The 27,052-nt window shown below is 33.6% G+C and overlaps 1 protein-coding gene across 1 annotated transcript; it reads right to left on the bottom strand.

Annotated features, from left to right (window-relative positions):
* On the bottom strand, positions 1-26,882 carry DCK (deoxycytidine kinase). The gene is made up of 7 exons (XM_006917292.3): positions 26,632-26,882; positions 20,821-20,936; positions 8,581-8,774; positions 7,435-7,582; positions 5,649-5,764; positions 4,980-5,070; positions 1-3,293 (listed from the first exon to the last, which is right to left on the bottom strand). Exons 1-7 carry the CDS (start codon positions 26,720-26,722, stop codon positions 3,267-3,269), a joined length of 783 nt encoding a protein of 260 aa, XP_006917354.1. The 5' UTR covers positions 26,723-26,882; the 3' UTR covers positions 1-3,266.
* Positions 26,883-27,052: the final 170 nt, after the last annotated feature.

The raw sequence follows: 27,052 nt of genomic DNA, 5'->3' as shown, positions 1-27,052 counted from the left end.
TTTGCACAAAGATGTATATAGCAGCTTTATTCACATTTGCCAAAACTTGGAAGCACCCAACATGTTCTTCAGTAGGTAAGTAGATAAACTGTGGTATATTCAGACAATGGAATATTATTTGGCACTAAAAAGTAATGAGTTATAAAGTCATGAAAGGACAGGGAGGAAACTAAATGCAAATTATTAAGTGAAAAATGTCAATCTATATACTGAATGATTCCAACTATATGACATTCTAAAAAAGGCAAAACAACTATGGAGACAATAAAAAGATTAGTGGTTGCCATATATTTGGGTAGAGGAGACGGACAAAGCATACAGAGGACTTTTAGGGCAGTCAAACTATTTCATATGGTGCTACAATGGTGGATACATGTGATTATTCATTTATCAAAACCCATAGAATGTACAACAGTGAATAAACCCTAATGTAAATTACGGACTTCGAGTGAAAACGATTTATCAATATAGGTTCATTGAATGTAACAAATAGTATGAGGAATACTGATAGTGAGGAAGGCTGTGCAAGAGCAGCAGGGGCAGAGACTATATGAAAACTCTACTCTCCCCTCAATTTTGCTGCAAACTTAAAACTGCTCTAAAAAATAAAGTCTATTTGAAAAAAGTTTTTTTAAAAAAAGATAAGACTGATAAAATCCAAACAAGGCCTGTAATTTAGTTAATAGCAGTATGCCAAAGTCTTGCTAATATACTATGGTTAAGCAAAACGTTATTGGGGAAACTGGGTGATGAATATGCACAAATTCTATTTTGCAACTTTTAAGGACTCAAAAATTATTTCAAAATTTAAAATTTTTAAAAAAGAGATAAAAATTTGTCAAGTGTGGAAAGCTATTATTTATTAAGATTTGTAAACACTTGAAGCAACTTAGCATTTTTCTGGAGGTAATGAGATTTACGTCTCTATGTAAAAAACACTTTGGAACTCCGTGTCCTATAAAATATGAGACTTAATTTCTAGTGGGCTCAGTATATACACTCCTCTAAGTTTCAAGCATAGAAGATGAGAAATTCTGAATGAGGGAATAAGTCTTATACAATTAACTTAGAAGAGCAAACTATAAAAAGCAGTACATATACCCTGATGGAAGATGATCCAATAAAGGAAACAGGATCTAAGAGATAATGCAGACAGACCACTAGGCTCAATACTCTTGTGTCTATCTAATGGTAAGCTTCTTTTCAATTCTACAGATTTAAAAAATCATTAAACATTTTTAAGGTTACTGAAAATCTCTGAATTATATCTCCACTTAGAATCAGTGTAATTTTATAAACTACTGTCCCTTTTTTATATTCATTATTTTTCTCCAAAAATAAATTTTATTCTAAAAAGATAATCATTTCAATGAATATAGCAACATTATAGTTCATGAGATTTATGCTTAGTTATTAAGCAAATATTTAGTTTAGTAAACAAACTGATGCATATCAAATCAAAACAAAAACCCATACATCATGAAATAGTTTAAATATTCATGGTGATTATAGATTTTGTGTGTGTGTGTGTGTGATTATAGATTTGAAATGCAGATTCCCTTTCAAAGATCGGGGCATCCAGACTGTTCAACCCACTAAATAATCATCTTTGAATATCATGAAACCCAAAACAAAAGATGACATTTTAAAAAGGAAAATGATAGCTTCAAAGTAAAAATGACTCTCTCCTCATTTTAAAAACAAAAAATTTTTCTAAAATATCAAGTAGAAAGGGTAAGTACCTAGAAAAAATACTTCACATCTTAACTAAGTAAACTTGAAAAGAATCTTTAATTATATACAGAACTAAAATCAATCCATGCAGATTTTTAAAAATTATAACTACCCTTTTGTCTTCTTTATTTATATTTCCTTATAGACAAAAAATGATGTTTTGAAGATACATAACATATAAAGCAGAATCATTTTTATCAGTAATTTCTCTTAAAGGAGGAAAATAAAACTTAAGGTATAACTCTACAGAAAAGCGAAGCAAACTATGAAGTGAAGAATAATCATGATGTTCTCCAAGTAGAAATGTGTAAGTATAAAACAGCAGGCTGCCTAAGCAATCCAGACAGTGGAGAAAGCAGGATGAGGTAAGAAACAACAGCTGGGACTAAACAGACTAAACTGTTAAGATCATTTATCTTTTCTTCAGGATCTCTTTTGACTTCTCATGAAGTATAAAGGTAATGAAGTGCACTCCCAGTGCAGAGTCAATAAAGAATAAAATGGCAAAACTTATCCCTCACTCTGTTCCACTAACATTTTACCTATAAATATAAGAAATGTAGGAAAACTTTACAGCTACCTCAAATGATTTAAAGACAATTATAGTTTAAATCAATCTCTTAACTATAATAGTAACATTCCATTCTAAAAAAATGGTCTGAGAAGGGAGAAAGCAGATAGCTATTTTAAGCTCCATATAAATCTTTTACTCATGTAATAACTTTCAGTTACCTTTTAAATACAGAAACATTTCCTCTTTAATCATCTAAAATCACATGCAAAAAGATGAAGCCTAGCACAGATGTAGAAAAAAAGGCAGGAAAAGGACTAAATGACTTATAAGATAGGTTATGTCATTATAAACTGGAAACAAAGACTAACCTGCTCCTCTAGAAATATGTTACAAAAACACACTAATAAATATCAGTGAAGTGATTAAATACTAAACCTGGTCTTATTGGCCACATAATTAAGGTAGAAAGGGTGGTACTTGACCAAAAGTACTTAAAATAAAACTTGAATCCTTTTTCTAGAAGATTCCTTAAAATCCACTTTCATCTTTTTGTACTAATTTACACAGGCCACAGTACCATTTACTATGTAACATTAAAGTTTCCAGTTAAGAAACTGGTCGTCAGTGAGATGGGGAGCACCACAGGGAAAAAAATGCAGGCTGCTGAAGTGGACAACAGAGGGCAAAGACAGAAGGAGGGTGGGTCCTTTAAGATATAATTTAGCCTATACACTGATTGTGGAACCATCTACATCCACTTTTGTAATGAGATAATTAAATGTCTTTGTTTAAACCAAAAAAAGAAAAAAAGAAAAGGAAAAAAAAAAGAAAGAAAGGAAGGAAGGAAGGAAGAAACTAGTTACAAATTTTTGTATAGGATTTTCCAAAAAAGTTTTTTCTTGGAACAAAAGTAGTTAAAAACTTGGATTTTCTAAAAGGAGTTGAATGAATATGGAACTACAGATACACAAAGCTGAAGTAACTGGAATCATTTCGCTGCCTGTAGGCTTCAATAAGATCACAAAGTACTCAAAAATTCTTTGACCTGAAGGGAGGAAAAATATATTAATATAATTATTTGACTAATTTGAAATATCTAATATTCATCCTCATTTAAAGGTATATAACAGTTGAAGACCCCAACTATAAAAGTAACTATCATAAAGCCATAGCATTTACTTTCAAAAGATATATTAATACTTCAGTAGTAAAAGATGAATGAGCTAAAATGTCATTATAGGAGTTATTATGTTACGATTGATAGTTCTATAACAGCTATAACCTAATTTTATAATCTTTAATTTTATAGTCTCTTTATAATACCATAGACCACTGATATATGCAGCTTTAGCTTTGGTTTAAACAACTCTAAAGGTCCTGATATGTAATAGATCTGTAATTTTTCTAAAGCACAAATCTGATTCATGTATACTCTCTGTAATGTTAATGTATGAGTAAAGGTTATATAAACAGTGAATAAACCTAGCCAACCAACATCACAGCAACAAGATTCTGTTCTCTACATATTCTAGACACACAGTAATTCTCCTGAAGAGGCAAAGATTATTGCCTCATAAAAATACCTAAAAAAGAAAGCCAACTGCTAACATTAATGAAAATAGAAATAAATAATACAAAATGATGGTTTTTAGTCAGAATACAGAAGTGTTAGATAAAATTTTTAAAAGTAGTTTTACAGGTTCATTCGGTTAAAATGATAGTTGGATATTAGTACTTCAATGGCTGACAATTTATTTTAATAGTATAAGTGAGTTCTATCCTATATTTTTAACATCATTTATAGTATGAAGAGGTCATTTGAATTGTCCAGCTATGCTTTACTTTATGTCATGGGAAAAACAACTGTATGCTATAGTAGTTATCTATAAATGTTGAGATTTTTGAAATTCTTGAGATACAGCCCTTATGAATGTCAAGTACCTATTATAGTAAATAGCAGACATTTTGTGAAAGAGAAAAGAAAAATCAAATTTCTCTCAAAAATAAAAAATATGAGGCTTCTTCTTTAGATCTTAGATCATTAATTAACATGGATATAGGAATATTTGTTATTTAATTCCCATTACCATTCTCTCTCAAGTGTTCATCAGTAGGTTTTCTCCCAGTCCCTTTATCAATATGGGCACCAATCACTTAAGAGAATATAGTCAATTCCCAAATACCTGGGGGATAGATTAACTGATTAAGACAATGGCTCAGTGATTAGCCAATGACAATTCCTTATTGACAAGGTCCCAAATAAAACTAAAAATTTTAAATCCTTTAATCTCAAGCTTTTATCTAATATAAGAATGCATGAGATCTATAGTTTACAATTTCAAATGTCTTCCACATTGAATTTCGTTGAAAAAAATAAATTTAATTTCACAATTAGTTTACTATTCAAATATCTAAAGATTGGTAGTATAGGGAAGAGGGGAAGAAGAAAAAGCAGATAAGCAGGTGAGCAATGTTAATGTGATTATCTCTATATTACAGAAAAAGGATCTAAAGGATAAAGAAGCTCTTTATTTAAGCTAAGGCCAGAAAGCTAGAATTTGAAGTTAAGATTAGAATGTAAACAGGCTAAATCCTTTTAAAGCTCTTAACATCCCTTAATGCAACTTTATGTAATCTTTTGTTAGAAAATCATCTTCTCACAAGTTAGAATACTTTTTTAGACAAGACAAAACAAATAATAGTTTATAGCTTATAAAGTGTATAAATCTACCCTTTCAACCAGACTGTCATGTTTGTCTTTAAAGTCTTCATTAACATCCAGTGTTAAGATAGGCACCTCTTGTAGATAATCAAAGTTGGTTCTGTTTAAAGAGAGATGAACAAAATTAGAAAAAGCAATAAATAAAAGAGAAACACTAAAAACTCATTATTATATCATTACTGAAAAATCAAAATGTTGTCAATAATTTGTTCAAGAAGGCCAATCTGAGGCTCAGAAGTTGTCCAAAGTCACACACTAATAAGAGACTGGTTTGAACCAAGATCTGACTAGTAGCAAACTCCATACTCAACAACTATGCTATACTACCTCCCAACTCTTGATCTAAGAAACGAAATTGAAACATCTTATCTGAAAATACTCTCTGAGTACCTAAATAATATACAGAGATTTCCTACTTTATCACTTAATGTGAAATTCCATATATGACACTGTCAATACCACTGGGGCAGGTTAGCTATAAAAAATTTAAGGAAATCGATCTCATTGGAATACAAAAATGAAAATTCACACCTAATTCTGGGAGATGCTACATACTAATAAATAAAATGGGTAAAAATAAAAAATTGTATGTGCTGTACATTTTTTGATTAAAATTTGATAAAGGTTGATAAAATTTGATTTAAAAATGAGTAGTAAATAAGAATAAGGAAGTCTTACTTCAGTGTTCTATGCAGGAGCCAGCTTTCATGCTTAGAGTGAAGCTTCTCTAAATATTCAAGAGGAATCCCTTGTTCTTCGTTTCTTCCCCGTAAATATATTCTACTCAAGCATTTCTACAAGCAAGCAATAAAAAGGGAGGTGGGGGGAGGAACAATTATTTTTGTATGCTGCCATTAAAATTTTCGCTCTAGTGTCTCTTTAGTTATGGGGCCAAAATCTCTATTTATTCCTTATAGAAAGTTAAAATAGTTCATTTTTCCCTCCTGGTTCTTTTCAACCAGTTGATGGCTCTAAACCGAGTAGTACTTGAAAGGAAGTCATAATAAGTCTATTAACTCTGGGCATCCATAATTGAAATATTCCATCTGAAATAAGTTTGGTAAAAAAAAAAAAAGTTCACCATAAAACTGTGCTTCTAAGTTTACTATAAATCCTCTTTTTAGATAATTAAATGATCCTCTGTTCAAACTACATCATAATTGATATTAATGAAAGTTTTTTGTTAGACTTTAAGATACTGACTTTCATGAATGTTTCTAACAGAAATAAATTATTAGTATTCTTTATGTTCTTTCATCTATGCATTTACTATTTTTATAATTAAAAACAAAAAATTATTTTCAAAAATATAAAAGTAAATTTCAAAGTTATTATTGTTAAATTCTGGCTTACTTGCTATTAGAAGATAAATAATATCATCACTTGAAGTCAGAAACCTAGTTTCTTTGAAAATTCAGCTTCAATACAACACTATATTCTTTCAGGCTAGAAGTCATAACACAGTCATCAGAGCCTATTTTGTGATTTAGGGAAGAAATAGAAATAAAAAAGAAAAAAATGGAAATGGCAAGCACCAAAACCAAATTTCTTAATATACGTAAGCTCTCATTCAGGTTAGTTTTATGAAAGGTATACACTTGGTCTTCCTGGGTTCACTATATAATTTCATATGTAAACAACAGCTATGTTACAACCTATCATGTAAAGCAGGGATCCCCAACTCCCAGGCCACGGATTGGTACTAACCAGTCCATGGCCTGTTAGGAACTGGGCCGTACAGCAGGAGGTGAGCGGCAGGCATGGTAGCGAAGCCTCATTTCTATTTGCAGCCATTCCCCAGTGCTAGCATCTCAGCTCCACCTCAGATCATCCGGCATTAGATTCTCATAGGAGCATTAGTTCCTGGTGCCAAAAAAGTTGGGGACCACTGATATAAGGCACATTTTCAGGTAAGATCCCTTAACTGAAAACGCCAAGAGTCTGCTAAGTCTCTTCTAAATCGTAGCTGCTATCATCCACCCATTCAAAGTCAAAACCATAAAAAATGTCTTGAAATGAACCTCCTGCCAACTTTGCCATTCATTCAACAAATATTTACTGAGCTCCTACTATGTACCCAGGCCTTCTTCTAGGCACTGGAAATTCAACAGTAATTAAAATACCCAAAGTCCCACCATGAAGCCTATAGTCTAAGAGTTGCTTAAATAAGTTTCTTCATCTAGCTGTAATAGATAAGAGATCTTGCAAAAGAAGAAATAATGAAGAATAGAACTGCGGAAGAACAGAGAAGAGCCTAAAAGAGCAATTTGCCAAATCTGGGCTTCTAGTTTACTGAGAAAACAGAATGCTTTTATTTAGACAGTTATGAGTTTCTAATTTGGAGGTAGGGGAGTGGGTGGGGAGTGGAGTTAAACTAAATTGCCTTTACTCCATACCACTGAAAGGATTTCTAAATATTACTTTAAATTTTCATTGGAACAAACAAATATTTAAGGAGTCTCACCTCTGGAGTGGCTCGAAGATAAATGATTCCATCCAGTTCAAGGCTTTGGCCAAACTGGTTATTCAACCAGTCATGCCAGTCTTGATAAATGGTCCACTCTGTTTCATTCATGCAGTCAGATTCATACAAGTTGGATGCAAAAATATACCTGCAAGACAGTCTACATCAACAAATAAATCCTTTCCAAAAAGCACAGATTAATAGAAAAGAGAAAATGATGTTAAATGGACATGGAATATTCTCCTAAAACCCATGGGAGATAATGCCTTAGACAGCAGATAAAAACGATAAGAGTACCCCCAACTACAGGAAATACGTTCTTCGACAGTAGTTCTTAAACATGTGGTGTTAGGGTCCCTGGTAGTCCCCAAGACCCTTCTGGTGGTTCTGTGAGAGGCCAGATTACTTTATATACTCTACTTCAACCAGAAGAACATACTACAACGGATTGAATATAGAAGCATAAATGGGAATCCAGCTATCTTTTATTAAGTCAGAAATAGAGATTCACAAAAGATGTAAAATAATGCTACTCTTCTCACAGATTTTGTTTTGAAAAAATATAATTTTCACTGATGTTATTTATAATAATATGTAATGGGTTTATTATTACTAATTTTAAGTAAATGTTTTTTTCTATTTCTCTATCTTAATTTCTAATAACATAAATATCAATAAAAAACAAAGTTCTTTGGGCTCCTTGATAATTATTAAAAATGGAAAGGGGTCCTGAAACCAAAAGTTTGAGAACCTCTGTTCTGAGCTAACTCTATACGTTAAAAAAATCTTTTTATAAGCAGGGTAAATCTAAGGAACTCTGAGAGATTTCTGATCTCCTTGCTCCCAGTGAGTCTAAAATATAGATTCAGATTTAACCAGAGGAGATTTTTATGAGCGTTGGAGAAAAAAAAACTCTCTGTAAATTTGAATGAGATGGCCACCATGTTCCCGACAGTTTCCATGGAATCTAGGGATTGTAAACGCTAGAACTGCCCTAATGCCCTTAGTACCAAAGTGCTGAAGGTATTAAATGTCATTTTCCATTTCAAATTCAGCCTCTATTACTTTGATTCCCAGGAAACAGAAAAAGAAGTATAGTTCTAAGCCAGGGTTCCCAACAGATAAGTACAAGTCAATTTTACATACCTGTCACTATACACAGATCTTTCAAAAAATAATACAGGTTTCTCTGCATCTTTGAGCTTGCCATTGAGAGAGGCAAGCTGAGATCGTATTCGGCTGAGGCAGGCATATGACTGGAAGGTATAAGACCATCGTTCAGGTTTCTCATACATCATCTGAAGAACATTCCCACCACTTTTCTGAGATGTTGTCAGTTCCTATTTTGAATATGAATAAACAAAAAGCAAAGTTAATGATCAATAGGATTATTTTGAATTTTTAAAGAGAAGTTGGATAAATAAATGTATCATGATTAGCAAAACCAAAATGAGTAAGTCCTTTTCTTCCTGTTCTTTCCCACTATATTTTTCAGGCCGTCTAAGATCTGGAAGAATCTGAAAAGCTAGTTTAAACACCAATTCCTCAGATCTTTTTTATAAGAAGTCACAAATAGCCTATGGCAGAAATTATTTGTTTGGTCCAAATGGGACTTTAAAAAAAATTTTGAATTAGTTGTCAATTTTTAAAAGCTAGATAATTTCACTTATCTAGATTTGTATCTTCTTTTTAAAAATGAGAAAGCCAAGCAATACTGGGCCTGTATTGCCTCTTCATAAAAATCAGCTAGAGCCAAGTCATACAAGCTTCCATTAGGTGGGACATATGCTCTCTATTTCATTAGTCCCATCATTCCCTGCTGATTCTCACAACAGGCCTGATTTGCTTAGATGCCTGGACCCATTCAGCATTTAAATCTATGACCTTAACCTTTTAAGAAAACAGAATAGATCCTCTCTGAAATTTTGATTCAATAATCATTCTTAGAATCAGTATTTTCAGTGTTATGAGAAAAAAAATGTAAAATAAAAAATCAAGTAAAATCTCTATAATCTTACATCTAAATTGAAAATAGCATCAAGAACTCATGAATTATTTTACTTTCCATAAAATACGTTTTCCTAGCTCTGTCCATCAAAAGGTATATAAACAATGATAATACTATAAAAATAAACATAAATGCCACCCAGATTATGATCTCTAAATATCATTTCCCACCAAAGGAATTAGGGTCACCATACCTGACTCCAGGTATGAGGAAGGAAATGTACAAGATGTGCTTAACATATCTTGTTTAGGGAAACGAACTATCACAGACTACTGAGGTTGTGCCAAGGGCAAGGGAGCCAACACAAAGGGACTTCCACTGGTCAAAAGAAATAAGTGGAAGGTGAAAATCCATAAATTCATAATACTAAAGAAAACCGGAAAACAAACAAACAAAAAAAACCCCGACTCTCTAATCATAGTACGAGGTTGCTAGGGCACCAATTAATTATTCTGAAAATTTGTAAGAGAAAAAAAATCAAACATTTTATTCTGGCCCTTTCTGTACAAATGTTCTTGCAATACCTAATGATACATTGGATTGGGGCACAATTAGCAATTGATGCTAAAATCTTCAGAGAAAAGCTGAAAGGGAATTTTATAATATATGAATTAGGCTGACAAAACCTGAACAGACTGATCAATTTTAACATCACAGAAGACATCTTCCTGATGGAATATGAAGAAAATACATGCATCACCTTAGAAGTCTTGCCGAAAATGAACTGAAATTAATCTAATCAAGCCTATAAAGAACTAACTACAAATTTATAGAAAATATAGGAACTTCAGAAACATGTTAAATTATACCACAGTGATGCCTCAGTCAAAACCAGAATGAGATACATTGTACGGGGACAAATGAACCAGTTTCTTCAATTATTATAGTGCAAAGAAAAAAAAGAGAATGACCAATAGATTAAAATTTAAAAGACATATTAACCAAATATAATGTATAAACCTTGTTTGACTCTTATTTTCAACAAACTGTAAAAAACTATATGAGACAACAGGGAAATATGAACATAGACTGGACGTGATGATGCAAAAAAATTACTTTTGATGCTATTTTTTAAAATAATCTTTATATCTAGAGTTCTTCTTACTGAACCTTTAATTTCTATCAATGAAGTAATATGTTATTTAGACTAAAGTGCAGTATGGGAACCCCCAGGGAGTCCCTGAGATCTTGGCAGGGAATCTACAAGGGAAAAACAAAAAACAAAAAAAAACCTATTTTCATAATAAACATACCCTTTTCCATTCTCATTCTCTCATGAATGTATAGTTGTTTCCCAAAGACTACATAACATGTATATGGCAGTAGTTCAAATACAGAAGCAGATATGAAAATTCAGCTTTTTCTATTAAGTCATACATTAAAGAGATTTAGTCACTAATTTTTTTGTTTAGAAAAGTTATTTTTTATAAAAATGTTATGTTAACATGTAACAGATTTATTACTGTGATTTTTAAATGAATTAGCTAATAAATTTTTAAGTGTTTCAAGTTAAATTTCTAATACAGTAAATATTGATAGATCTAACTGGCATAAAAGCTCTTTTGTTCCTCAAGCATAGACAATATAATAAGCTGTTCAGTTAAATAAATTAATATTAGCTTTCAAATGATGGTGTCTCATGTCTTAAAATAATTAAGAATTCACAGGATTAATCTATTCGATATGATGCTATTTACCTCCTAAAAATTTCACATATACAATACCTGCTTCAAATATCTTTATAAATAAATATAATATAGATATTCTGATAAACCTAAATAATTAATTTAGAAAAATACCCAATTAAAATCCTAATTTGAAGTATTATAAAAATGAAACCTAATCAATATAATCAGTGAATGTGAAAATTACTTCTTAAAGTTATTTCAAACTACAGAGCTCTCTGGAGAAAATAAAGTTGAACCAACTTCTTGACAAGTGATTTAAATGGTGAATTTATATAAACCATCTTCTCTGTGAATGAGAAAGAAGGCAAAAACAGATTGAAAAGGGTAACTAAAATAAACGAGAGGTTGGCATGACTAGCTATAATTAAAAATGATGTGGACCAAGTGATGTGGACTAATATGAACATCAACTAAAGGTAGAAAAAGGAAAATTAGGATTATAGCTTAAACCAGAGTTCAAAACTGTTAAATTCATGTTGATAAATGTAGATGTACCCTTCGTATAACACTAACCTTTTGAGGAAAAATAATCAGACATTCCACATAAAACTCTTTGATCTTAATTGCAGATCAAATACTGGATAAAATTAGGCATGATTTGACCTAACAGATAAAATTCTTATGTTTAAAAATTGTTTGCTCAGTCTCCAAATGGAATTACTTTACTTCTACTCAAGCTTTTAACAGAGATAGGTATGAATACAGAGTTCTGTAACTATAATTTAAAAAATTCTTCTAAACTACTTTCTCCTACCTCTGAAAGCAATAAAATTATTTACTGCTCTTATGAAATATCGCACGCAAAAAATAATATGTTTCACAGCTTTGTTCAGATTTCTAGCCTAGCACCTACTCTAGACAAAGCACTATGTACTTAATTATTTAAGTAAGCAAGGTCCTCCTGGGTATCCCCCAGTTTACCTTTCATATTTAAAAACTCCTGAGTTACCTAGGCTGTAACTATTTGCTAATCTCTCTCCAACCACAGCCTCCACTAAAATATTTTACATAGCCAATTTCTTGTTAGATGTTTTTCAAAGAGGCTTGGTATTCTAAATGAATCTCTAATTTGTGATATATATAGAAAATAATTTTGAGCATCCAGGCTTTCCAAATCAAATAAGGGGTGAACAGAAAGAAGCCACTGAAATTTCTTCCTTTTTGTGACAGTATTGTCATTCTTTTTATATTAAACTTGATTATATTTGATAGAATATATTAGAATACTTTTGATATTAGAGTTGTCAGATTAAGAAAAAACAAAACACAGGACCTCCAGTTAAATCTGAATTTCAGTTAAACAACAAATAATTCTTTAGTATATCTCTCAAATATTGTATATATTTTAACTGGCAGCCCTATTTTATTTATCTTATTAATGTTTTTAATACAATGCATTTTAATTTTCATTTTTTATTTAATTCAAGCTTGGTTTATCCTATTATCATTCCTATTTTACTGATAAGAAAAACAAAGTTTAGAAAAATTAAAGTGCTTGCTAGGTTACATAGCTAACTAGTAGCAGAAGTAGTGAAGAGGAACTTTCACTCAAAAGGCTAATCAGCTCCTTCTGCTTCTGTAGATATGCTCACTGGATAGGTCGTACTTGAAATTAACTAGGTTCATCTTCCCTTTTGCTTGTTCAAAGCAACAAATGTAACTGCCTGTACCTCCAAGCAACTCCCCAGCTTTGTAATTACCTGCAACCCACAGCAGCTCCGATTTGCAACTCTGTAACTACCTGCAACCCATAGCAACTCCTGCACTTTGCAACCATGTGAGGACAAATTAACCAATCAGCCCATGCCAAATAAATTCTACATAAGGAATGTTGCAACTGAGCCCAGATCTTCAGAGCTAGCTCCTCTGGGACTGCCAGCAAATAAAGTGAGTTCTCTAACTCTCCAAGGGCTGCTTGGTTTCTCATCAGTCTAATTTTTACAACTTTTCTGCAACATTTCAGCTTGTAAGTACTCAGATTATAGAATATTATTCCAACAGCATGTGATGTAACTGAATTTTACCTACATATGATTCTTTTTCATAGTTCAGATCCATTTTAGGAAGGAAAACAAAACCGTTCTCAATTTTATCTATATAAAAGAGGACTATCCCCACATACCTTGGGATAGGTCGGTCACTCTCACTTCCTAATATTCCCTCTCACTAAATTCCAGTGACCTAACAGTAATCCTTACTACACATGCCCAATCATACCAATAAACCTAATGCTTCCGTTTACAGGAACACATATCCCATTATTCTTAGTCCAGCTACAGTTGCTTCAGCAAAAAGAGCTCTCTTTTCTTCAGAGCCCAGAGAAATAGAAGGTAAAACATGTGTTTGTTGACAAGCCCTCCCTTTGTGGTCCAGGAATGATCATTTCTCTGTCAGAAAACAAAGGCCGAGCTCTGCCCTAACAGGTAACTATCTTGAATATTATGTTTTTTAGAAGATGACAGTTTTATCTATCACCTGCATTGGAGAGTCAAAGATTTATCAGACAAAAGGAAGAAATAGGGAGCTGTCTTCATAGGTCCATACGGTAGGCAAGGGATGCTTCATCAGACTTGTGTGTAAAGTCAAGCTACATAAAGGTTCCATGTAAAGTTGTATAAAGTCTTTTGATCATGTGATATGATTGCTTAATTCCCATTCTCTCTTCTAGTCCAAATAAACACCCCTGAATGCTTCCTTGAAGTTCATGCTCAAAGTAGGTGGTTTTCCTCTAGAAAAAAAAAAATCCAGAAGTGTAAATATTACAACTGACCTCAAAGTTTCAGTTAAGAACTAAAAACCACGTAAACACATGGCACTTTGAGACAGAATTTAAATTACACACCACAAACCACATAATTAAGTGAATTCTTACCAAAATTGAAAAAAAAAGTATAAAATGGCAAGAGGCTAACTGTCAAAAATTGGTCTGTTTAGAAAACTCCTAACAGATGATGAACTGAAATACTGATGTAGTAACCTTCCCAAATTGCTTAAAGAATAAATTTATTTTTACAAGCATTCCATTAAAGAGCCTTTGTTAATTTAATTTTAAACTGACTTTACATTTATTCAGTATTCTCCAGGGAGAAAATGTTTCTCATACAAGTGAATTTTTCCAGCTAAATTAATTTTTCAACTCAACAAATTTTTTTTTTTACTTATTTTCCTAGGGAGAAGACATTAATGTGTATTTTATTTTCCTACCACAGTACACATAGCATTTTGAAAATGACTCTTAGTACCAGAGACAACTTTATGAATATCAACTGTTGGATGTATGAAAGAAGTTAGCAATAGAGTATAAGCCTCCATTCTACACTTAAAAATATCAGGCACAAATTGTTCAAGTTGCTATTTGATCTTAAACTAAATGAGCTCAAACTGGTATTACTTTTTAGTTCCTGTCTGTTTTTCAATTTTCCTATTTCCTCCTTTGATATCAGGTTGTCGACATGGCTGCCTCTTTACAGTCCCTCCCTTGACATAAAATAAGTTTATTAGATTTCGTCAAAAGTATAAGTAAATGCCCTATGAATAAACCACATTTACCTTAATACACAATTTCGTGACCTTTATTTTGGCCACACAAATGATTTGCTTCCTTCCTTGTTCTCAGCTATTTGTGTGTCCCTTATCCAGTACTTTTAAGTATTGCAAACATTCCTTCTTCAAAAGAAAAGGTAGTTAAATTGTGTTTTAAAAAGCATATTTTTATTATGTATTGTCATTTAAGTAAAGTTTGGCAAGTCTAAAATAATTTTATAAACTTTTGACCAATTGACATGTATTTTAACAAAACTTTCTTCACCTTTCCTGGATGTCAGCTGTCCTTCAAAGATGGTCTAAATGAAAAAAAAACATAAGCATTTACCTCTGGCGAAAAAGACTCCAATGAAACAGAAAAACCAGGTCACATTAAATTTCTTTCAATAATGATACCAGATTTTAGGCACATTTCTTCATTTCTTCAAAAAGGAAATGGAGATTATTTGTTTTAAAACAAATGAACTTCAAAATAGCTTGAAGAAGAAAAGTAATATAAAGACACAGTGATGAAAAATATGAAAAGTGATAAAGTGATACAGAGTCTTTCTGTTTTCTCCTTTTTGTACATTAAATTAACCAAAAAGGTAATTTAAGATCAACTTCTCATAAGTTACAGCTGATTTCATGGTAGGTGCCAGCATTCATCCAATGGCTTAATCTTACCTTAAATAATTTTAAAAAGTTTTTTCACTTCATTAAAGAAATTAGAGGGGCAGAATGGCAGTGGTGTCTCTGTATATATGGAATTCTCTGCAATACAAACATTAATTTAAAACACAAAATTTAAGTCTTGGATCAGTCTGCTCTATCCCTGGTTATATTATCCCTGGCTTAAATGGCATGTTTTCAAAAAAAATGAATGTGCTTAGGAATACGAGCACAAAAGGCATATTTACATTTTTCTAAGTTTATTTTTTATGTCTTAACAACAGGAAATAGAACATATTTGAAGACCTAATAAATTTCATTACTCAAAATATACTTTCATTAAGATAATATATTTCTATTTTAATGATATGTATAATAATATCTACCATTTATTGTGTTTTATGCCAGGAACTATATGAAAAGCTTTACATACATTATCTAAATTCTATGAATCGTCATTGCTGACCCTATTTTTCAGATTAAAAAAGGGCCTCAAAAAGGTTGAATAATTTGTTAATATCACGGTACACGGTAAACAGCAAAGCTAGGATTCACACCTAAAACTGGTTCAAAGCTATATTCTTTCCAACATGTTTCACTGCCATCAAATAGTGACACTGTAATTATAAAGTAAACAACAGTTACATTTGATTTATTGAAGGGAGATATTTGGATACTATGTGGATGATTAACTTGGTGCCAGTGCTCTTTAATTTAATAATTTTATTGTAGACATGGATAATTTTACATAACTATACATACAATAGAGAATTCATTAATGATGTAACAACATAAATTCACTAGCAAAAATACATCTGACTTATTTTTTAAAATAAAACTAACCATGAAAAACAATTTTTGTCTTTATCATCTGGGCTTTGTTGCACAAATGATGGTTTTTACTACAGAAATACCTCACCAACATAACCATTAATTTTAAAATAAAACTTCAACAACTTCCACATAAAGTAGTTAAACATGGTACTTTTTGAGTTTACATTTAAAAATAAATTTAAATAAATTTACTTTTGTTTAGAAATATGTGTGTGGCAGATACTACTATATGTTCTCTAAAACCAGGTTCTTTTTCTTCCTGGACATACCACTAGGCTTTATTTTTCAGCCTCTCTGTAGTTAATTGTGGCCATGTGACTCAGTTCTATCCAATGATTCCACTTATATGAACTATCTAAAGTAGCTGGATTCACAGATATAGAATATAGAATGGTGATTAACAGGGCCTGGGGGAAGGGGACAAAGGAGAATTGTTTAATGAATATAGTTTCAGTTCTACAAGTTCTACAACTCTACAAGTTCCAGAGATCTGTTTTATAACTTTGTAAATATACTTAACACTATTCAACTGTACTTAAAAATGGTTAAGATGGTAAAATTTATAATATGTGCTTTTACCACAATAAAAAAAGTTAATGCCACAGAAAAGATCACACATCTTTTATTTGGATTTCGCAATAAATCTCTCTTGCCTAAACACAAGGGAGGATTATGAATAACTTTTATTCTGTTCCTGTAATTCATATCTATAATTCACTTCATGACAGAACATTTTACACAAAACATGTTATTGCCAATATACAGAAAGACAAACCAAAAATATCAAGATACAAAATCACTTACCTTTTAATTCTAGACCAATCTCTGCAAACACTGCACAAGAGCTGAATTACGTTCAATCAAAACGAATCGGAATCCACCAAACAAGATAATTATAAAATAGCCAACGAAAGTTATCAAGTGATTTCAGAAGGTATGAGTGGAAGTACTTTATCAAGTATTCTTTATAATTTCCAAGAATGACTTTTCAAAAATTATAATGTTGTTTCACCGACAAGTATATTTTATCCCTTCTTTTTCTTAGTTACTAAGTTTTCGGTGGCTTCCTAGTGGTAAAATAGTACTTCACAATTAATAACAAAGCTCCTCCAAAGAATTCTGCTCAATGAGAAAATAGGAGAGAGCAGGGATACCTAACAGTATGTATATCTCAAAAATAAGCTAAAAAGAAGCAATCAAATCCAAATCAAAGCTTTGGGCCTAAGTAATAACATAAATCACCAAATAAACCTTTAATATAAAGACTGATAATTATCTGAATGGTATGTTTTAAAGATAATCTTACCTTGGGAGAGGAAGGGAGGGAAGATTACATCTTTTTAGATACTTAGCCTCATTATTTTGCTAAAATTGGTGGCAACTTATCAATAGTATAGCAATATTTCAGCCACTAGATGGCAGGTTAAGAAAAAAAAAAAAAACCTAAAACAAAAAACAAAAAACAAAAAAACCCCAAGCTAATCATGCAGGTGGCAAGTTTATTTACAAAGGTATCACAGCCCAATTCTTCCAATTCTACAGCAACTGCCAAGAGGTGTGATTAAATGGAGACTATCCAAAGTAGGACTGGCCTCACAAGGGTTGGGTCTGAAGATAGTCTGCTTCTCACTATTGACAGAGTCATCTAAGAAAGTTGAGCTTTGGACAGTGGGTGATTCACACTATAACCCCAAGGATTACATCAGGGATGGGTCTGAAGAAGGGATCCAGGATGAAGGAAGAAAATCTCATTTCTCGAGTTTAGTGGAGGTCCAGGAAAAAAGAAAATATCCAAAGATACAGGGAACCCACGCACTCACCACCACCTCACACCCCACAACCTTATACTCCCAAATACTATCCTTACACCTGGAAGTAGAGGATTTACAACACAGTAGCACACACAAAATTAAGCTATTAGAGAATATGCCCCAAAATCCAATGAAGGTAACCACATTTAACAGCATGAAGAGATGACTAGATTACAGTAAACTGATGAACGTATATGTTAGTGATAATAAAAGCATCTGCATGGTAGTTTTAAAGAAAGGTTAGTTTGAAATTTTGACTCTAGTACACAGGAAGAAAATAGCCCAGCCCATAAACGTGAGTATCAGATCCATGATGCCAATACAGTCTCAAAATGGAGACAGATGCATCAATGTGTCATGGTCTGATAACATCAGTCATTGAGATAATATAACTAACTCCCTGTTCTCTGTTTCAAAGCTTAACAGACAACTTTCTTATTTAAATTGTCTTCCCATATTAATACAATGTTTTCAACCTCTTCTCTCCAATTTAACTAAAGGATTCAATATACTTTAACACTAACAGTGATTCACTAGAGCAGTCATTTTAATCAGGAGGCATCCACATATTTAAATTCTCAAGGAATTGTTTGTTATTTTAAAATCACCCCAAATCCTTCAGATTCTTAAAAGTCCTTTCCACTGGTTGTGAATTATGGGCCTACATAGAAAATGGAGTGACCTAATTCAGTGAATCTGATAATTACATTTCTCTTTGCAAATTAATATTTTTGGCATTTTGGATTTCATCTGTTTCTGCACCATTGGTTAATGCGAGGTACGCTGAGAGGTGGACATTTAATGTACCAATAAAAGTTACACATATTTAATATGAGTTAGAAGCTCAAAATACTAAAACTAGAATGGACCTTAAATAGAATTCATCTAATCCAATCTAGTCTAACACTGGAATCCCTTCTGTAGTTCTGACATTGGTTTAACTTGGTTACTTTCTACCTAACACCTGAGAATAACTGCACTGACAGTTGATCCCAGGAATGGGGGGAAAAGAGGTATTTTTAGAACATATGTTTCTCATTTCTAAAGGTAAGCAAGGCCATGAGACATACTTTGGGAGGTAAAAATGCAGGGTGTGGGGAGACAGAAGACCCAAAAGAAAATGGGCAAAAGGACCTGAACAGGGACTTTACAAAAGAAATCCAAAAAAAGAAATGGCAAATAAATTAATTAATTAAAATAATCTCATTATCAGTCATGGAAATACAAATTAAAAACATAAAAGATATTAAACAGTAAACAGAATGACAAAAATTAGGAAGCTGGACAATACTAAAAATGTTGACAAAGATAAAGACTTATGACAGCTGGGTACACTGTAGAGAATGTAGACTGGTAAAAACACTTTGGAAAACAGGCATCATACACATACTCCACCACCCAGTAATGTTACTTCTTATTCCTAGAGAAACTCTTGTATGTGTGTACCAGGATTCATGGTCACAGCAAAGCTGTTTTTATAGCAACTAAACTAAAAACCACTCAAAAATTGATCACATATAGAACAGACAAATGATATATGAATACTATATGGCAATGAAAATGAACAAGCTATAGCTGCATGTAACAATATGGACAATTTCCATAAACTTATTAGGCAAAAGACACAAGAAGAAAAAGAATGCAAAGTTCATTTCATTTATATAACATTCAAAAACAGACAAAACTAAGTTCTATTGCTTAGAGATATGTTTGATCAAATTATTTTTAGAAAGTAGGAAAATTATTATCACAGGAGTTATTTTATGAGATTATTCCTAGTAGAGTTGTTATTCCAAGGAATAAGATATTGTGACTTGGGAAGGACAAACAGGGACTTTTAGAATGATAGCAATGTTCTTTCTTGCCCTGGACGACAGTAACAAAAATGTTGGCCTTAAAATTGTTCTTCGAACTGTACAAGGTTTCATATACTTTTCTATGGTTATATCATGCCAATAAAAAATGTTGAAAGAAAGCAGCAAATTTATCCACTTTAAAACAAATAGGTGTGTGAGAAAATATTTTTGGCTATTCAAAATAGTCTACAGATTATCTTGCAAGTGACTCCTCCTTGTATATATTACATTTTAAATACTCAATTGTTATTCTCTGATTCCTCATACCAACAGCTAAACTCTAAAAAATAGACATTTTTTTCCCCAAATCCCTGTGCTCCTAATCTTTAACAAATTAAGTTTCTAGCACACATTTCCATTTTGAAGGTTTCTGCTATGCTGCTTTCAATTTCAATTCTCAGTTCTCCAGAAATGAAAATCTTATCAGATCTCTCTCCTTCATACATATACAATAAAAAATTTTTTTGCTATAAAAACTGAAATTCAACTGTTATTCCCTCTTTCTCAGTTGCAATGTAAGATGGAAAAGTGCTGAGAAATTGAAACTTGTGTCCACGGTGAAAGTCGGCAAGAATGACAGTGTGAAGAAATAGGAGAGAAATGGTTCTAAGACAAAAGGCTAGAAAGATAAACTAATAAAATTCAGTTATTGGGTAGTTGTTTTTATTTTCCTGGTTTGCTTGTTTTTAAACAAAATGTAAAAAGCTGCTCAAGAAATTTAACTTGCAATTAGATTTTTTAAAACTTTTTAATTAATTTTTGAAAACTTTTCAAATTCTGCTTAGACACAATAAAGCGTATAAATCTTTAGTGCATAGTTCAACATATATATAGACATCCGTGTAAGTACTGCCCAGGTGAAGATACAGACTTAAAGCAAGATTATAAAGTTTTATTAGAAAAGGAAAAACAAGCAAACACAAAACCCAAGAGATTAAATACTACTGCTTCTCCAAATGGTTTTCATTTTATTTAGTTAAATTTTATTTTCATACCTGAAATTCATCTTGAACACTTTGAACATTGCACCATCTGGCAATAGGTTCAGGAACCACTTCCCAATCCTCGCAGACTTGTTTAAGGATATTCACAAACGTTGACTTCCCTGCAGCTATTGTGAGAGGAAAAGTAAAACTGAGGAAGGAAACTTATCAGAAAAAGAGCCTAGTCATCAACTTTTCAAAATTTATAGGCATGCATGGCATAAAACAACATTTCAGTCAATGATGGACCACATATACTGTGATGGTTCTCTAAAGATCGTAATGGAGCTGAAAAATTCCTATTGCCTAGTGACACATAGCTGTCCTAACATCTTAGCCCAAGGCATTAATCACATGTTTATGGTGATGCTGGACTGCCAGTCATATAAAAGTATAGCCATTCAATTATGTATAGTACATAATACTTGATGATAATAAATGACTACATTACTGGTTTATGTATTTACTATATATACTTTTTATGTTTATTTTAGAGTATATTTTTTCTACTTATTAAAAAAAGGAAAAATGGGATGCCGTGTTATGCTGGCATCAGCCTACTAAATCTTGTGTTTAACACATCTTTTGAATGCATGATTTTCTCTGGTGTTTGATTTATTCTCCTGTCACTTTGTACAGTAACATGTACAGGCATACAGCCTAGGAGCAGTAGGCTATAGTATATAGCCTAGGTGTATAGTAGGCTATACCACCTACGTTTATGCACTGTATGATGGTCTCACAATGACAAAATCACCTAATAACATATTTCTCAGAACATATTCTCATCAATAGCAAACACAAAAAAACAAAACATTCAATTCTCTTACCTTTAACATTTGTTACTGTTTTTAGTTTACCAAAACCATAGAAGAGAATTAAAAACCTGGTGGAATTTTATGCAAGATGTTATGGCAGAAAAGAATCCTAGTCCTACACTCATTTTCCTTATCCAAGCAATGAGAGAAAACTTTGTGGGAAGTGGTTAAGACTATTCTTCCACTTAATGAGGTATGTGATTTGGGGTAAGTCACTGAACCTCTCTGAGCCTGTTTTCTCATAACATAATGGGGATAATCATAACATCCTCTTCATGGAAAGTGCTGTGATAAGCAATCACAGTGATAGTCATTCTAGGCTCTCACATTTTCAAAATTTTCCTCTCTATTGGCTTCATTCTCAGTTTAAAAACAAGCTCAGGTCTTTCTTCTCTAAAACTAATTTAGAAACAACCAAATAAACTATAAAATTAATATAAAGATGTATATCCAATGCCTAAAGTTTTAGAATGGGAAATAGCATGATTATTATGACACTAATTATCATATGGCGCTGTGGCTAACAGGAATTATAAAAATATTTTTTGCAAAGCACTTCCTACAAGCAATAGCCATGTTTTCTCTGCTTCGCTTTCATGATTCTTGTACAGTGTGCATTCTAACCAACCCTTTTTTAAAAAGTCATACGTACTTTACTTCTCCCTGCTTATTCATTAGTTTCTGAGATATTGGGGATGGGGATAGTTCAGGTGTAATCAGAACATATTATGTTCACTATTTTTAAATTATCCCGGAATACATTTTATTTAGTAATAGGAAAAGTCCTGACCTAGATTTAACAGGGTGTAGCAATGACAATGACACCACACCCTTCCCATCTGAAGTCACCAAATGTGGTTATGCTAGACATCTCTAGTCAGCATAATGTGTTCTCTCTCTCTCTCCACACACACATACATACACACATAAACATATAAAAAGCAACTTCTGTATGCTTGTAAGCAAAACCTCCTCTTCCTTATAAACTGGATACAAAGAGGGCAAAAAGAACTTACTTTTGACTTATAGATCTATATTCAAATCTAGGACATGAAAGGGCAATAGAAAAAAGAAAAACTGGAAGAACTTTAAAAGATCACATATAGAGGGAAAAGGCTGGTGGGGGGGGTGGTTGGAGATCAATAAGAAGGTAACAACACACAAAGAAGAGGTGAGAAGCAAAATACAAAAGTCATATTATCACCACAAGACAGGAGAAAAACTTTTAAGGATAAATGGGATGACCATTAGAACTAATCATGGGGAAAACACTGGTGACCACAGATTTTGTGTGGAGAGAGTAAGCACAGGAAGTGTAAGACATTTAGAAAAATAATAAGTGGAAGCATATAAAATGATCACCAGACATTCACCGAGCTAGATGAAGAAGGAAAGGAAAACATGATGTTCAGAAAAAAACACCCAAGTAACATATTAAAGAATCAGGTATCAGTTAGAGTCTAAAAGCACCTAAGCCTAGAGCATTCAGCTTTCTTCTGATACTGCCTACAAACAGAAAAAGTTTATGTAGTCATACTTTGAAATGTTAAAGTAGTAAAAGTTACATTTAATTCAAGCAGAGTAACAACAATTATCTATAATTCCAAGTCTGACTAATATCCAGTTCCTTACATTTTTTGGAAGAAATGGGAAGCTAGAAAATAAACTAATAAATTAGTTTTCTATGAAAGCAAAGGAGAACAAGAACCAAGGACACTGATATTAATATTTTAAAAAGTCACAGAACCTAACAAGAGTTCTAATGCCAAGTAGGCACTACGATGCCAAAAGTTCTGTACAGATTATTGCAATGAGGGAAACAAGTAAAGCCTCCATAAATCTAACATAAGGGAGCATTTTAATAACAAAAGAACACGAGACAATGGGTTAAATGAATATAAAATTAAAATGACCAGTTAAGTTTCAAATTCTAGGAAGAATAGAGGAATCAGAAAATAGTCTTTTACACAAAGATTAGCAATTTGTACATTTATAGCTGACAAATAAGGTAGAGGGTACATATGAACAACAGTGCAAGAGCAGTAACAGACAAAACTTGTGTCAGGAAAGACAATAAGTGGTAAGGAACATATCCCATCTAAATATCAAATTGTTGTCTTACAGAAGAAACATAGGCCCAGTGTTACCAAATCTTCATAGTTTTCAAGAGAAGTCAAGAATCTTCAGTTTATGAGAATCTTAAAAAATTTTAATACTAACAACTAACTGAACTTTTTTTTCAAATGTGTAGGCCAATATTGTACAAATGCAGGCTATCAATTTGCAACTCCTTCCAGTGTAGGTAAGGGGGAAGTCAGAGAATTTTAAGCAGATGCTAACACAATACCACTAGTCCCCCTTTATCTGCAAGGGATTCTTTCCAAGATGCCCAGTGGATGCCTGAAATTGCAGATAATACCAAACCCTATAAATACAGTTGACGCTTGAATAGTGTGGGAATTTGGGGCACCGATCCCCTACCTCTGCAGTCAAAAACCTATCTATTACTTTTGACTCCCTAAAAATTTAACTATTCCAGGACCCCCATGGAAACCAAAATCTGAGGATACTCAAGTCCTTTATATAAAATGGCACAGTAAAATGCATACAGTTAGCCCTCCACATTCGCAGATTCCCAACTGTGGATCAAAAATACTATTTGAACCCGTATTGTCTAAGGGTCAGCTGTACTGTCTTCTCCTACACATACATACATTTTATAGCTTCTCTTTGGCATATCCAAATTGCCAGCATCATTATTCTTGTGCTTTAGGGACATTATTACGTAAAATAAGGGTACTTGAACACAAGCACTCTGATCCATGACAGTCAAACTGATAATCAAGATAGCTACTACAGACTAAAGAGGCAGCTAGCATATATAGCACAATTACACCAAACAAATGGATGATTCATATCCTGGGGGTATGAATAGGAACAGCATGAGATTGCATCATGCTGCTCGGAATGGTGTACAATTTAAAAGTATGGACTGTTTATTCTGGAATTTTCCATTTAATATTTTCAGACCATGGTTGACTGCAGATAACTGAAACCACAAAAAGTGAAACCATGGATAAGGGGGGACTAATATACATTTGTACATAGAAAGACTGCTCTGGAAGTAGTTAAGAGAAACTGGAGATCGGCTGACATTAGAAAATTACTTCAAATGTGGGAAAATGAAAGATTCTGGAAGGGAAGTAAATTGCTAGATAGGTTATGTTACCTAACTGGGTTTAAGAAAGGGGAAGGGAATTAACTCATTGTGATACTGATCTGAGAGGTTGTTCATACAAATTTACTTTTGAAATGGCTTTGTTCAACAACTTTCTGTCTTTATATACATAGTCTTTTTTATCCAAAAAGTAGCTGTGAGGAATCAGTAGTAAACACCTTCAAAGAACTTATCCTGCTAAGAGGAAATGAATCTACTATATTTGATCCTAGAAAAATGCAGAGGTTAGGGGCACTGATATCACACAGTAGAAAATCCACGTATAATTTTTGACTCCTCAAAAATTTAAGTTGTCCCTTGGTATCCAGAAGGCATTGGTTCCAGGACCCCTGCGGATACCCAGAATCCACGGATGCTCAAATCCCTACATAAAATGGCTTAGATCAATATTTACAGTCAGCCCTCTGCATCCAGACTCCCAACCACAGACGATAAACAGCACAGGTATTTATTGGGGAGGGGGGGAATCCCTGTATAAGTGGACACATACAGTTCAAATCTGTATTATTCAAGAGTCAAGTGAAAACGGATCTTTTCCACTGGTGCCTTAATACTAGAGCAATGAAACAAGATGTCCTCTTTGAGGGTATGTTCAGTTTTTTTCTATTCCTTGGAATGCTACCAAAGCATCTGTTTGTCTTGCCTTTTAAAGTATTTTGAATTCAAGAATTAAAAAACATTTGCTGTATGCATGAGTAGACAGTACCTAACTTGAAAACCAAAAAATTCTTTCAAAACAGGAAGTAGCAGGCATCGGTTTCCTGTGGTAGGAAATATATAATAGGAAGTTCAGATGCATCTTGAGAAATGACATCTGGGGAAAGAACAGAAACAGTAATAGTCTTTGAATCATAACTTGGATATACGGTAGGGAGTGAAAAACTTCATGCTGTTAAGATCATTAAAACACTCTTTACTTGTACTTGAATGTTTATAGCAATTTTATTCATAATCGCTAAAACTTGGGAACAATCGAATGTCCACAACTGGGAAAGGTTATACCTGCGGTATAACCATACAGTGGAATACTACTCAGCAATTTAAGAAAAACTACCTAAATAAGCAATATGAATCTAAAAGCATTCTATTAAATTAAAGAAACAAGGCACATAAAGGCTATATACTCTATGATTCTGTTTGTATGACATTCTAGAAAAGGCAAAACTGACAGGGACAGAAATGAGATCAGTGGTTGTTAGGGGACAGGAAGGGAGAGGAGGTTGACTATAAAGGAGCAGGAGGGAACCTTTTGAGGTGATGGAAATGTTCTGAATCCTGATGATGGTGGTGGTAAAATGATATTATTATGTTTGTCAAGCTAATAGAAGAGTACACCTAAATGAGGGTAATTTAACGTGTATAAATTTCACCCCCAAGTACTGACACACTCACACAAACACACACACACACCCCTCAAACGAAACAAAACAAAACAAAAACAAAAACAAAACAAAAATACGTTTCCCTTTGCGGGATCCTAGCCAAGAAGATGAACCAGGCTCAAAGCGCGCCTCACAGGCCAGGAGATCTCCGCGCTGCCGGATGCCCAGGGGCCGCCGCCACCTTCGGTGCATCGAAGGGAGGCTCGAGAGGGCAGGGAAGGATGTTGTTGGCGGGAAGGGTATTCGAAGCCAAGGCCACATCCACACGGCCAGACTGGAAGGAAAGCCCTCGCTGAGGAGCACCGCAGAGACGCGCAAACTGGGCACTTCAGCCACTGCCGTGATTCTCCTTGCTATGGACCCAACAATTTCCGGGGTTCCTTACCGATGTTCCCTTCGATGGAAATTTTCTTGATGTGAGTCCCCTCGGAGCTGGTCACAGGAGATAGGCAGCTCCTCTTCGGTGGGGTGGCCATTCCCCGTTTCGTGGTGGCCTCGACACGTCAGGCAGGGATGTCTGGGAAGTGGCCACAGGTGTCTGGGCCGCCGCCGTCGCCCAACGCGGCCTCACCTGCAGGCTGGACTCGGGTCGGTCGGAGGCTCTCCCGCCAGGTCTCCGAATTTGATTTTCGCGCGCGAAGGCAGCGGCCGACGGGGGCGGGCCTGTGGCGGGGCCGCCCGCCCAGCGGGGAAGCCACGCCCCGACCCTCTCCAAAGCCTGCAGTATCTTTTCAGACCCCTCGGCTGCTGCCGGCCCCGGCCCGGGCCTCTGCGTGCGCGCCAGGCACGTCGGGTCACGCGGCAGC

The sequence above is a fragment of the Pteropus alecto genome, unplaced genomic scaffold (genome assembly GCF_000325575.1).
Source record: "Pteropus alecto unplaced genomic scaffold, ASM32557v1 scaffold237, whole genome shotgun sequence".
Classification (NCBI taxonomy): Eukaryota; Metazoa; Chordata; class Mammalia; order Chiroptera; family Pteropodidae; genus Pteropus; species Pteropus alecto.
The sequence above is the reverse complement of the archived record's forward strand: the minus strand, read 5'-3'. Positions and strand labels throughout refer to the sequence as shown.